Source organism: Oryctolagus cuniculus, chromosome 7 (assembly GCF_964237555.1).
Source record: "Oryctolagus cuniculus chromosome 7, mOryCun1.1, whole genome shotgun sequence".
In the NCBI taxonomy this organism is placed as follows: Eukaryota; Metazoa; Chordata; class Mammalia; order Lagomorpha; family Leporidae; genus Oryctolagus; species Oryctolagus cuniculus.
This window is the reverse complement of record NC_091438.1, coordinates 19153587-19168180: the sequence shown is the minus strand read 5'-3', so window position 1 is coordinate 19168180 and position 14594 is coordinate 19153587. Positions and strand designations below refer to the sequence as shown.

General features: G+C 44.4%; 1 protein-coding gene across 6 annotated transcripts in view; it reads left to right on the top strand.

The window, feature by feature from the left end:
- The window catches only part of DPP6 (dipeptidyl peptidase like 6), a 1252024-nt gene that overhangs the window by 969489 nt on the left and 267941 nt on the right, over positions 1-14594 (top strand). For all 6 annotated transcript variants that reach the window (XM_051857103.2, XM_051857105.2, XM_070077270.1 and 3 more), the window contains exon 6: positions 1851-1903. In XM_051857103.2, coding sequence (XP_051713063.2) covers positions 1851-1903 — 53 coding nt within the window. The remainder of the gene's footprint in view (positions 1-1850; positions 1904-14594) is intronic.

Genomic DNA, 14594 nt, shown 5'->3' with positions numbered 1-14594 from the left:
TTCAACCAACACTCAAGGGTACAGAGTTAGGTTCCCTGTTTTCTGCCCCTCTCCCCGCTTCTCCAGCCCTTCTCTCCTCCCCACACTTCCATTACCACCCCTTTCTTCTCCCTAATTGTGGTGTTTCTCTCCTCCCCTCCCTTCTCTCTCTCTTCCATATTCCTCTCTACTCTTGCTGAACCTCAGTGTCTGTTAACAAACAAAGGTGATCTTTTGCCCTGCCTAGGGATTACTGTGAAAATAAAGTAATACAACAAGGTAATTTGGAAGGAGAGCTTAAAGACACTGGGTAGTAACACTGGGTAGTAACACTGGGTAATAACTGGAGAAATCTAGCTTCTTGCTCTTGTGTCTGAAGCCATTCCTTTCATAGTTATTGTCCGGTCAGAGCATGAGGTCCTCTGATGGGCTGTCTCTGAGCAATAACCAACTTGGGGCATAGGAGCAAGGACTATGTCCCACCTTTCATCGAACGAGGCATCAGTCATCCTTCAGAAAGAACAAAATGGGCCAGGCTTAGGCATCCCTTCTTAGATTGGCATGGCAGTTCTATGGTATTCTCCTGAACAGATTTTTTTGATTTTCCAATGTTGGCATTTTCTTTTCACTGAAACAGTAAATGCCATCCACTGTCTCTTGCAGATCACCCTGAGCCCACTATTTCTTCATCAGGAGTCTCACGGTCTCTGGGAGCACTAGATTGTTGGGATTTAAGTTCAGTTTGTCTTTTTCTTTTTTTCTCTAAATAATCCCAAGTTCACTGTGAATCCCTGGAAGTTAATTCAGCAGTCCAGAGTAGGTAGGGAATCAGTGTTACTTGTAAATTCTGTTTTCCTTTGTAGGCCCGATTCTGTCATCAGTAACACAAATGCATCCCCCTATTCAACACATTCCACATTAGATACACATCCCATTGCTTCAATACCCCTCACCTATTAGCTGTTGCAAGATGAGCTAGTCTCTGACTAGTCACCTGTACAGGGCGCTGCCTCTCAGAAGTTACACAGGGAGGACAAAGGGAATCAAATTCAGGTTCCCACTTGTACCCTACAGAATAACCCATCAAGATCTACCTGTTGCGGAGGGTCTCCATCCAGACAGCTGGGGATGAAAGATGCTAACATTTCCTGAACTGTCACGTTCATCCTTGCATTTATAGACTGGGGAGTAATCTCTTTACTCAAGATATTAAGAGAGGCTTGTGGAGTTTGGAGGTCTCAGGAGTTTGAAAACAACATGTTGTGTTGGTTTTTTTGGCTACCTCCTTTGAAAGCCATGCTACCTCTACCTCCCCTCTTGCAGTGAGCTCTTGTTGACCACTCTCTCCAAGGCTAAAAAATGCACATGGAATCAGAGAGGCCAGAAGTTTGCCCAGGGAAGCCTATTTTGGATTTGGTATTGAAGCTCCTGAAGATGTACAAAGGAATGACTTTCTGGTGGGCTGCCTGCCATAACTAACAGGGGTCTGCAGCAGCACACGGCCCTTCACTGTCCCGAGGGCTCTCACTGGCTGGGTCTGACTGTCTCCTCTGGCCGAGGTGTCCTCAAGACTTCAGTGCTATATTTGGTTAAGCAAAGCTGCAAAACTGTGTCCCCTCCCCCAATTTAATCACAAACCAGGTCGCCATGGAGATGACAGATGCCTGCCCTGTGAACCACTGCAAATGATGAAAATAAAATAAACAGGATGTGTCAATTAACTCACCAAGTGAATAAAAAAAACTTTGCCTCCAGGTCTCCAGGTTAGGTACTTTTTGGTCCACTGATGTTCCTTTGCGTTTTCAGTGATTTGAAAAATATCCAAGTTATAGCCTTTGTCTCATGCTTCATTTTCTTTTTCTCTGTTTCAGATCTATCAACACTCCTATACAGGATACTATGTCCTCAGCAAACTTCCTCATGGGTAAGATTGTTCTTTCATTTTCTTTCAATTGTAACTTTGCAGGACACAGTGAGGAGCAGAGCAGTGACAAGTCCCTTAGGGCAGGAGACAGGGCATCTTGACTTCTGCAGTGAGGGCTTCTGATGTCAGAACCTGTGACTCATCCCTAGCTCACGATGCTAAGAGTCTGGGAGTCGCTTGAGTTCATGATGCAGCCATTGTGAAGTGCAGCTCTGCCTATTTCCTGCTCTGGTTCCTGATCCTTTGAGGTTCTGTGCAGCATGGTTGTCCCCTCTGCTGGTTTTCTAATCAAGTGTAGCCCAAACTCAATGACGCTGGCACCTACCATCAAAAACCTGAGAACATACTTGTAGGACTGGTGCAAGCTACTATGATCTCACATTGAGCAGTGCTTTGTGAAAAGGGGTCAGGATGAGCCAGTCAGCCGTAGTGAGTGGTACTCAATAGCTCTGAGGGAACTTAGCTGTGGTGTGTGTGTGTTCATGGTTGGTGGCCACTTCTGAGCATAGTTTTGGTCCTAGGAGCAAGGTCTCAGAGCTCAATTTTCATTGGGCCACCCAGCATGAATGCTTATTGGTGCCCCTCAGGTTATACCATTAAGCTCACCTGATTGCTCAGAAATCCTGATTTGAGACCCAAAAGTGGGAAGGAACAACATGAAAACAAGAGTGATTTTTTTTTTTTTGTTTTCAGTCCGGAGTAGATAAACTCACATTGTTTTTTTAAAGATTTATTTATTTATTTGAAAGAGTTACATAGAAGACATCTCTTTCTCTGCTTCTTTTTCTATCTGCTGGTTCACTCCCCAGTCAGCCGTGACAGCCGGAGCTGTGCCAATTCAAAGTCAGGAGCCAGGAGCTTCTTCCGGGTCTCACACATGGGTGCAGGGGCCTACGGACTTCTACTGCTTTCCCAGGCCATAGCAGAGAGCTGGATTGGAAGTGGAGCAGCCAAGACTCGAACCTGCGCCCATATGGGATGCTGGCACTGCAGGCAGCGGCTTTACCTACTACGCCACAGCGCCTGCCCTTCACATAAAATGTTAATGCATGGCCAGCGCAGTGGTGCACTAGGCTAATTCTCTGCCTGAGGCACCAGCACACCGGTTCTAGTCCTGGTTGGGGCGCCGGATTCTGTCCCGGTTGCTCCTCTTCTAGTCCAGCTCTCTGCTGTGGCCCGAGAGGGCAGTGGAGAATGGCCCAGGTGCTTGGGCCCTGCACCCGCATGGGAGACTGGGTGGAAGCATCCAGTGGCTTTGGATCGGTGCAGTATGCCAGCCGTGGTGGCCATCTGGGGGGTGAACCAATGGAAGAAAGACCTTTCTCTCTGTCTCTCTCACTGCCTAACTCTGCCTGTCAAAAAAAAAAAATGCATAACTGTTAGTGTAACTTTTGGAATACAATGATAAGGACATTGGTTAAAGTTTGGTGAAACCACAGGTTGATTCAGACAATAAAAAAAAAGATGCAGAACCAAGGAAGTCCTGGGTGGATGAATTCTTGTTTCTTAGTCTTTGTTGCTTCCTCTTCCTCTTCCTCTAGCTGTCTTCCCTCTTCTACTCCATCTTCTCTCCTCCCCCATTCTCATAACTATTCCCTGGCCTTCTTGTTCCCCATCTCATCTTTCTCTTTAATGTCCTCCATGGTTTCTGCCATCATACTTGGAAAAGGTTAGGTGTCCAGGGAATGTTTATAAATTAAATTGTGCTGATGCAATGTTGTTTAGGCTCTTGTAAATATTTAGGCTAAGACACCCTGACTTTCCCAAGCAGATTGAAACAAACAGGAGTTGCTAAAAAGTATTGTGCCTTAGGGGAGCATTAATCACAGCATGAATGTTTACATCTGTTCTGTCTGTTCCCCACCTAGCTCAGGTAGAACATGGGCATGTCCTTGGAAAACAAACATGGAGAAAAGAATTTCACTTGGACTTCAGGCAAAAGAGAGGTGTATTGAGATATGCAGCGAAATGTGATTGGGATTTTCTGATAGATTATTTGAAAAATCAAATCCAAAAAAAACTGAAGATGGCCTACTATAGTAAAAATAAATTATCTTTATGAATTGTTCATTAAAATCATGTTTCAAATAGAAAGCAAAACGCTCTTCAGTAAAGAGAAATTATTCTACTCTTTTTCAAGCACATATACATCATCACAGGTCCTGGCAGGCAGAAATACAATTATGCATTACGATTTACCTACACCTTCTGGGAACAATGGAATTTGTTATAGATGATGGCTATTTTATTCCGTCTTTTATAAATTTGTAAAACACAAGACTGTAAAGGCAGTTTATACCTAACATTCTGTGTTGCTATCTTACTGCACTGGTCATAATTGAGGAGAAACAGATCTCAATAAGTTGGCACAAGGGGCCCGCAATGTGGCATAGCAGCTAAACCCACCGCTAGTGACGCCAGTATCCCGTATGGGCACCGGTTCCTGTCCTGGATGTTCCGCTTTTAATCCAACTCCCTACTGTGGCCCGGGAAAAGCAGCAGAAGATGACCCAAGTAACTGGGTCACTATCACCCTTGTGGGAGACCCGCTGGATGAAGCTCCTTGCTCGTGGCTTCAGCCTAGTCAACCCTGGCTATTGCAGCCATCTGAGGAATGAAATAGTAGATGGAAGATCAATCGATCGTGCTCTCTCACGCTCTCTCTCTCTCTCTCTGGTGTGTGTGTGTGTATGTGTTTGTCTCTCCCTCTATCTGCTACTCTGTCTTTCAAATAAATATTTTTAAATTTTTTATTTATATAAGGTTAACAAATTTCATGTATTTCATATATACAGATTTAGGAACATAGTGACACTTCCCACCCTACCCTCCATCCCACCCATGCCCTCCCTCTTCCCCCTCATCCCTTTCTTATTTTTTCTTTTAATTTTTACAGTGGCATACTTTGCTTATTTTATAGTCATAACCTTAACCCTCCACTAAGGATTCAACAAAAGGAAAAAAACACTGCTCCTTAGCAATGGAAACAAGGGCTGTATACAATAATCAAATCTCAAAATGTCAATTTTGCTCATATACAGTACATTTTTTATAGTGTAGTTACCAAAGATGAGGGAAAAATATCTTTTTGGGAATGGCTTATTTCACTAAGTAATACTTAAAAAATAAAAGTAGTTGGCTCACAGAAGAGTTCACCAAATGAGCTGGCAAACCCAGGGGTAAGATGGCCTGTTTCAAGATTCAGTGTTTCTGCTCACTCCTGAGCCTCATGATAATCCCCTTCCTAGATGGCGCTCACACATAAGGAGCTGCTTTAGGTGTTTTGAAGGTACTAGTAATAACTGCCATCGTTTATGCTACTGTGTGCATATTTACCCCTGTACAACAATCTTGCAAGAAAATCATTCTTATCTGCATGTGTTAAAAACTTGCGAGGCAGAGAGAAAGCGAGAGAGAGAGCGGGTGCTTCCATGTGCTGGTTATACCCCAAATGCCTGCCACAGCAGAGCTATGCCAGGTCATGAGCTGGGAACCGTGAACTTAATCTAGCTCTTCCCCTGTTGATGGCAGGGACCCAAATATTTGTGCCATCACCCGATACCTCCCAGGGTTCACGTTAGCAGGAAGCTGGAATTGGGAGCCAGAGCCCGGACTTAACCCCAGGCACTCTCATATGGAATGCAGGCACCTCGACTGGCATCTTAATGTGTAGGCCAACCCCCTTCCCTTTTTATCCCCGTTTTTAGTGAGCCCTGAAAGGATGTCACCGGCCCGGGATCTCGTTGCTAGTACATTGGAGAGCTCGAATGCCAACACAAGTCTGGCTGAGTCCAAAGCTCATGCTGTTAAAACAACAGTTTTGGATTAATTCAAATTAAGATGAAATTTCATGATCCAGAGCATGAACTTTATAGCTGTAAAGGTCAGAATTTCAGAATTGCTATTATATTTCTTTTCTAGGAATCCTTATATTAAAAGTTGCAGCAAATGACTAGTTCCCTTTACTGGAAAATACCACTGATGAATGCAGTATGTTCAGTGCTGCTACACACACACATACACAAATACACATACATGCAGACACACATGTACACAGGCACACACATGCACATAGACGCAAATATACATACACATACATGCATACACACACTGGCACACACATACACATGCATGCACACACATACAGACACAAACATACACAGTATATGCACAGGCACACACATACACATACAAATACACATACATGCACAAAGACACACGTACACACAAAGGCACATACACATGCATACACACAGGCACACATATGCACATACATGCACACACATGCACACAGACACAAGCACACATACATACTCAGACACATACACATACATGCACACACATAAACACACATACACACAGACACAAGCACACATACATACTCAGACACATATACATACCTGCACACACATAGAAACACATATACACAGACACATGAATTCACACACACAGAAACACACACTATGCACACAGACACACATACACACCACATATACTGACATAGATTCAGCACCAAAATGGTATTGCTCAACCTCCCCTACTCTTATTATTTGTGGGAAATTCACCCCAGTAATTCTAAATGTTATCAGAATTGTGTTTACACTAATGAAGTTAGGTTTCTAACCTGGATGACCCTTTACGCCTGGAGCTTCTCCCACGGCTTCAGCCTTCAGTGTTGCTTCTCAGCCTCTCGGTTGTCCACTGTGTGTGAGCGCCTCCATATGGTGGCAGAATACAGTCCTGGTTTTAAGGCTGCCACTTCAGATAGGTTTTGGACACAGAGGAAAACACATTTGTCTTTTAAAATTGATATAAACCGCCATTAAAATATTTAGCTATATATTAGTCATATACCAAAAATTAAGTTTTTCTTGATAATTCTACAGACATGCATCTGTCCCTTTTCCATGAATTCTTACCTTCCCTTTCATGATTCCTTCACCTAAATTCAAACTGGATTCCATTCAGGCTTTAGGATGGATATAGTGTTTGTCATTTATATCTTAATTTGTTTTTTCATAGCTTCAGGCTTTTCAGCCAGCCAGAGATGGGTCAGATTAATGTTCCAGGGCCGTCTGATTCTTGGTGTCCTTCCATTTCAGAAATGTTAGAAGTGGGGTGAGGGAAGAGGGATACCTCTTTTTTTTCCCCATGCGGTTGGCTTCCATCCTATAGGTGTGGACTCTGTAGCTGCAGTCACGTAGAATTCTCTTTGCATGTCAAGCTGGAGTTAACAATGAAAGTAGCTGAATTTTTGTTTATTCAAATATCAGATGCTGAGAGTAGGCTAGTTTGACTTTGACATGCTGGGTTTTCAAAAATGATATTCTTCAAAGGCATGTCTTTTACATGAATTTGCTAATTTAAGCAGAATTAAACTGGCTATTATTAACATAAAGCACCTCGCCCAAAGTTGTTGTATCCGAATTTCAACGTAAACAAGCAGCCCTCCACAGGAAAGATTGTGGCCAGCTAAATGTTCTTGTTCTCTGTCAATGACCTCTCAGGTGTTAGCTTGTTGGTAGACTTGGCAATCTCTTGCTGTGTTCCTGATGTGACTTTTTTCTTGAATTAGTTTTGCCTTTGAAAAAACATTCATAGATATAATATATATTCAAAGATATCTAATATTAAGTGCCATGTCTGTTAGGATCATTCTGAAAGTCACATGAACCAGAGAAAATCAGCTCCTTCTATAACAAATCAATTTTGAGAAAAATTGGGCACATCTCTTCATTAGGTAGTTGTGGCATTTGGGGGTCAAGCAAACTCAGCACTAATAGAATAGAAACTGAGAAGTAGTCAAAGGTGTTGTTATTCACATTCCAGGCCATGCCATGGGTACTGTTGCCTTACCTTTGCTTACTTGCCAGTGTTTTTCAGGCATCCAGAAAAGTTGTACAAAAATCATATTCTTTTAGAATTGTGGCTGATGTTTTAAAGCCATCTCTTTATTTACAAAAATAATACACAGATTCTTTCAGCATGGAATAATGCTCCAGTTTTATAGACTGGAGTGCAGAGAAGTGCTCCATTTATTAGAAAACAAACCTCTACGTCAAGGACATACGCTCAACTCATTTCCTAAAAGACGGAAGCAGAGTTAAGATAATCGCCACAGTTACATCGGCCTGAATTTGAGTTCTCATATGGCCACTGAATTTGGCTGTGTGACCTAGGGAGTCTTTCTTTTTTTTTTTTTTTAATTTTTTTTATTTACTTTTTTATTTTTTGACAGGCAGAGTGGACAGTGAGAGAGAGACAGAGAGAAAGGTCTTCCTTTGCCGTTGGTTCACCCTCCAATGGCCGCTGCGGCCGGCGCGCTGCGGCTGGCGCATCGCGCTGATCCGATGGCAGGAGCCAGGAGCCAGGTGCTTTTCCTGGTCTCCCATGGGGTGCAGGGCCCAAGCACCTGGGCCATCCTCCACTGCACTCCTGGGCCACAGCAGAGAGCTGGCCTGGAAGAGGGGCAACGGGGACAGAATCCAGCGCCCCGACCGGGACTAGAACCCGGTGTGCCGGCGCCGCTAGGCGGAGGATTAGCCTAGTGAGCCGCTGCGCCGGCCCGAGTCTTTCTACTTCCATAGGTCTTAGTTACCATATTTTGCTTGTTTTTATGCTATTTATTTGAACAGCAGAGAGATAGCTCTCCCAAGTGGTTCACTCCTCAAATGTCTGCAACATCTAGAGCTAAGTCAGGCTGAAGCCAGAAACTGGGAACTCAAACCATGTCTCCCACATGGGTGGTAGGGGCCCAAGTACTTGAACCATCAGCTGCTGTGTTTCAGGGTATACATTAGAAGGAAGCTGAAATCAGAAGTGGAACCAGACTCGAACTCGGGCACTGCAATAGGAGATGTGGACGTCCCGAGTGGCATCGTAACCACTGCACCAAATGCTCCCCTGGAGTATCTGTGTTTTTGAAAAGATAGTTCCAATGATACATAGGCTCCCTTTAAGAATTAAGTGCGATGACATGCAAAACACACTGCAGGGAATTGCTTCTCATGGGCACTTTTTAATGTTACAATATGTACCAAATATATATATATATATGTATTGTAATTAAATATTATCAGACTTTCCTTGCTAGCCAGTGTAAATCCTTTCTATTAGAAGTAGAGGGATAATATACTTCTACAATAATAAAATTTTCTTTAATCAATTTTCTAAGCTGAGGCTTGTTTCGTGACACTGAGGTAATTACAATGCCTATGTAATTTTAATTTCCCTCTTGAATAAGATGTCTGTGTTCTCGACTGTCTACAATTCTCAGTGCTCAATAAGTTCTTTGTAATATCTCATTCTGACCTACTAGTATTTTTTAGACATCTGTTTTTCCTCCAGTGGAAGCTGGAAAGACGCTGTGAATCAGTAAGTATGTATTGGAATACTACATTGAGCAACAGAATTGTGGTTGCTACCCTTAAGCTCAGAATCTTATTGAAAAGAAGATATACAGACATATATAATAATGTTATAATGTGGCTCAAACAAATATTTTGAACACTAAGCACCAAGGAAGGAAGACAAAATTGTGGGCATCCCTATTATGAACAGTCTGAAGAAGGAAGTTTAATTTTGGCTGGGCTTTGTAGTTGAGCACATTTTTGTTTATTTGGTAATCTAGGTAGGAGCAGAGTTTCCAGGCCAAGTAACACATTAACCAAACTTGAATTTTTATGATAAGGCCACGTACCCTGGAACCAATGAGGAGCCAGGTTAGGCTGGACCTGAGTATTCACATGGTAGTCTACGTGGATAGAGATAGGATTGGGTCATTTTAGGATGTGCCTCGGGTGTAGTCTACCTAAACAGCGAATGTGGTTGGTCTTTATAATAACCATGCAACAAATGCTATAAGCAGAAGAAAAATGTGATGAAAGTGATGGGCTTAAATTAGCTCTAAGTTTGTTTGTAGGGTAGATTGAAGGAAAGGGAGTATCAGAAACCAAGATTCAACTAGAAGACCCGGTGGAGGAGGTGCACGGGGCAGGGATGGATTGTGGAAGAGCTCAGTGTAGAAAACTTGTGAATGTCTACCATGTGTGGCTGGTGTTCTTTTGGAAAATGAAGATTTCTATTTTTGATATCCCGTGGCCCCCTAATTAAATCTTTGGCAGCCAGTGTCCCACTGTGGGTTGAGCCTGGTGTGTAAGACAATGCAAAGTCACAAGCTCAGGCTGGAAGGCAGGGAGGAAGACTCTCCATGTCAATGTCAAGTCTCTTCAGCACAGCACATATCCTTCCCAGCCCAAACTTTGCATCTCTGGGGCCCCTGCTGCTGCCCACGTGCAGACATCTGGCTCTGCAGAGCGAGCTGCCTTCATTGCTGCCTGACTGGGATTGTTTGTATACCTTTCAGGAGCACCAACGGGAAACCACGATGTAGAAGAAAGAGGTGGTGTTGGAATGGCATTTTCCATGTCAATACCATGTCATCAGGAGGGGAGAATCCTCCCACTACTTGGCTTTCACAGATTTTCACAACTGTGGACAGCTCCTAAATCTCCCTACAAGATTTAGTCATAGCTAGTTTCCCTCCCCCTCTCATCCTCCTGCCCTCTCTCCTCTCTGTCTACTGCAGAAATCCAAACTCTCAGCAAGAATTACCATTTAGAGTAAAACAGACCTGGGGATAAATTCCCTGTCAACCTCTGTACTTGTAGAATCATAGAGAAGTGACCTCACTGCTCTGGGCACAACTCCATATATAGACTACCCCACCTGCAAGGTTTCTATGAAATGCTGTATAAAGAGATAGTGCATTTAAATGCCTACTTTAGTACATGGAAAGTATACAGGCTCTATTCCAGGTGGACACTGAGGCTCTCCATAATATAGCCAAATCTAATTAACCACCTGTACCATGGTTTTCCAACATTTGGGACAAAAAATAAATAAATTTTATCCTCAACACTAATTGATCTTGGCTTCCTGGAGCTCTAGATTTAAAAGGAGACTGCGGGGACGAATGCCATGATCAATGAGTTTTGTCTTCAGAGAATGAGGGAAGAAACACAAAATTTATACCTCTCCATCATGCCTTCCGTGCATGAACCACATCAAGCGCTGTGTCCCGCCCTGCTTCCAAACACAAAGTAGATTTCTGAATACTCACAGCTTTGTTCAATCCACCCCCCACACCCACATGTGCAGCAGAAATGTCCTCCTCACTGTGCACCAATTTCTCTAAACCCTTCTGATCCTTTAAGCCCCAACTTTAAAACCATCTCTTCTAACTACATGAACTCTGCCAGTAAACACTATTTCTCACTTCACACTATAATTTGTTCTTGCATTCAATTGCTACTTATCTTGTTGAAGATATAATTTTTCCGCAAGGAATGTTTTCAACATGCATTTGTTACCTGACACATTTCTCTCCATTGCTCTCAGTGTCAGAGAGGCACTGATGGGAGAGGCTTGGACTCTGTCGATCACATGAGCAGCTGCGACAACCTCTTGTGCAATTTGGATTTTGCACAGTCGTCATCCTGTGCAACAGCTGCCGGTATGACAGGCACAATCAAATGCATTGGTGGTTGAAACAGGCTGTCTCTCTCATGGCACAAGTCTCAAATGATGGACGTGAGGTTAGGTAGATTCCTCATTTTCCTAAACTGAACATTCCTGCCCCACTTCCTGCTACAAATGGCTCCATAAACCTCAGTTGATAGAAGAAAAGAGTTCAGTAGCTAAGCAGTGTTGTCTACTAAGTCTATACATGCCTGGACCCCACTCCAAATCTCCGGGGAGGGGTTTCAGGATAGGTTTAAACCTTGCCAAGGTTACTTTGGTGTGGAGCTAGGGTGAGCTGGCTTGGTCCCTCCTTTACTTGCTGCCATTGGTAAGTGACACCAGGATTGTAGCTGGAGCTGAGAATTGGCACTCCTGTCTCTGGAGACGAGCCACACTGAAGTGTCCCCTGATTAACATTAATTGCTTTGTCTTCTCGACAGACTCGGAGAAACAGTGGTAGATTTTAGATTAACTCTGCTTGGAGATTTATTGAATGCCATTTGTGAAAAACACTCTAGTATCAAAGCCTGCACTGACCAGATGAGACAGACACTGCTCTTTTGTGGTCTTCATCCATCCCAATGAGGGCGTCCTGGGGCTGCCCAAACTCGCCTTTCCCATGGGCTCCACCTAGTGGGCCGCAGTGGTTAAGTCAACTATTTGGATTGTCGCATTTGAGAAATCTGGGCCGCAAGCAAGACCAGGGTTACAAGGCCGTGTCTAAAATTGTGAAGTGTTATTTTCTTTTTCAACGTGGCCGTTGATGGCTTTCTTATGTTGAGAAATCCCACGGAGTTAGAGGTGCACATGCTGAGGCAGAGAGCAATCATCTAGGGAAGCGCTGTTTCCATCACTGTGGGCAGCTCTCTTGTTCACAGATTGGTTTCTAGTGCATCAGGTTGACAGTCCTGGATGGCCGAGCCTGGGAAATGTATGCTGTGTGCTGTGCATTTGATCTTGAGATAAAATTGTTGAGCACGTGGCGTGGGTCAGGCACTACATTAGACACAGGGATAGACAATGGAGAGGCCCCATATATCTCTTAGTAGCCGATGCATTTTGTTTCGTGTTTACCTCACCTTTCTCTCTCCCCTGTGCCCTGCACTGTCCCTCGCAGATGCCCATGATATTTTCTTTAGTGACAGTGGCTTAAATTGAGCAGCCTGGCCTTGCAGAGAGCCGCTCAAGGACAGTGGGAGGGCCAGGCTGTCTAGACAATGATGTGGGAAGGCTTCTGCGAGAAGAGTGTGCACTGATGGCAAGCTTATTACCGTACAACAATGAAACTCATACTTTTCAAAGGTATAGGTCCATTGTTGTCATTAGCAGGTGCAACCACATAAGCACCCCCACAGCTAAGACACAGGACATGTCCATCTCCCCCAAACATCCTGCCCCTCCTTTCCCCTTTGGGGTTGTTCCTGGTACCCTACCAGCTCATCAGCCCCACATGTCTGCCTTTCCTAGAATGCCAAATCAATCAAGGGCTAGCAAAGGCCAGACAACAGATTTTCTTGGGAAGGCATTGTGGGCTTTTTCAGACTCACATAGCCTCATTTTGACATAGCTGGACAGCACCACTGTGAAAAGGAGAAGCAAGCACTGTTAAAAAGTTCTGAGAGGTGAGTGGGTTTGCAGGGTACCAGCAGTCCAGTGTGTAAATCTAAGGAGAATTTCTGCAGCCACTAACTGTATGCACTTAACAGAAGACAAGCCATGGTATTTTCTCACTGAGAAGATCACACTCCAAGGCAAGGTAACAGAAAATCCAGCAGCACAGTTTTTGGAGGGGGAGCACATTTGTTAACTAGGTGGAGGCTTCCTAGGACCCCACAGCCTTGCGGGGATATCAGACACTCAGTTACACTCCCACGCAATGCACTGCCATGCAGAGTACTCAGATGAAGGGAGGCCACGCAGAAGCAGTGCTGGTGCTTGCCCAACTAGTACTTGGTTGACCCCAGGCTGTAGGTTGTATCTGTCCTATACCAAACAAAACAAAGGCTGCCCAAACTGGTGGGGACGGTTGAGAGGGCAACCAGAACGCTTGGGAGGTAGCCTCTTTCATAAAATTATCTAGATAGCAGAGTTCTCCGTTATTAAAGTGAAAGTCACTTGTTCGATATCTCTGTATGCAACCTACCTGTGATTCACCCCATCATTACCCTACCGTCAATTATACTGACCTTTTAAAGTGCTTGGAGGAGCTCTCGGGGTGCACTGAACTGCATGCCTACACAGTACCAGGGTGCCAGTACTACCCTGGATTGCAGTACTATGCTAGGTATCAGTACTGTAATGAATACTCATACTGCACGGATCACTATGGATCACAGGGGCAGAGAAGGATGCCTTTTCAAATTCTCCAAGATTGTCCCACATTATCTGAGAAGCCACATTCAGGGGAGAATGAATTAAATGATTTTTGTCCTCTTGTTTCATTACATCAGAACGATGTAATATGTCCTGGAGGCCGGCGCCATGGCTCACTTGGTTAATCCTCCGCCTGCGGCGACTGTACCCCAGGTTCTAGTCCTGGTTGCTCCTCTTCCAGTCCAGCTCTCTGCTGTGGCCCGGGAGTATAGTGGAGGATGGCCCAAGTGCTTGGGCCCTGCACCTGCATGGGAGACCAGGAGGAAGTACCTGGCTCCTGGCTTTGGATCGGCTGCAGCGGCCATTTGGGGAGTAAACCAACAGAAAAGGAAGACCTTTCTCTGTCTCTTACTCTGCCTGTAAAAAAAAAAAAAGTATTATGTCCTGGAGTTACTGTGATTTTTTTTTTTAAGGTGTATTTATTTGAAAGAGTTAGAGTCGGAGGCAGAGAGAAAGAACTTTTCCGTCTGCTGGTTCACCCCCCCACACACACCAAATGGCCAACGGCCAGAGCTGTGCCGATTTGAAGCCAGGAGCCAGGAGCTTCCTCCAGGTCTCCCACACAGGTGCAGGAGCCCAAGGACTTGGGCCATCATCCACTGCTCTCCCAGGCCATAGCAGAGAGCTGGATCGGAAGAGGAGCAGCTGGGACAGGAACTGGTGCCCATATGGGATGCCTGCACTGCAGGTGGTGGCCCTACCCACTAGGCAGCGCTGGGCCAATGTGATATTTTAAACCCACTATATCCACTGCATGGAAAAGCTGCTCCCTTTTTTTCCTAAGGTTTACGCCCAG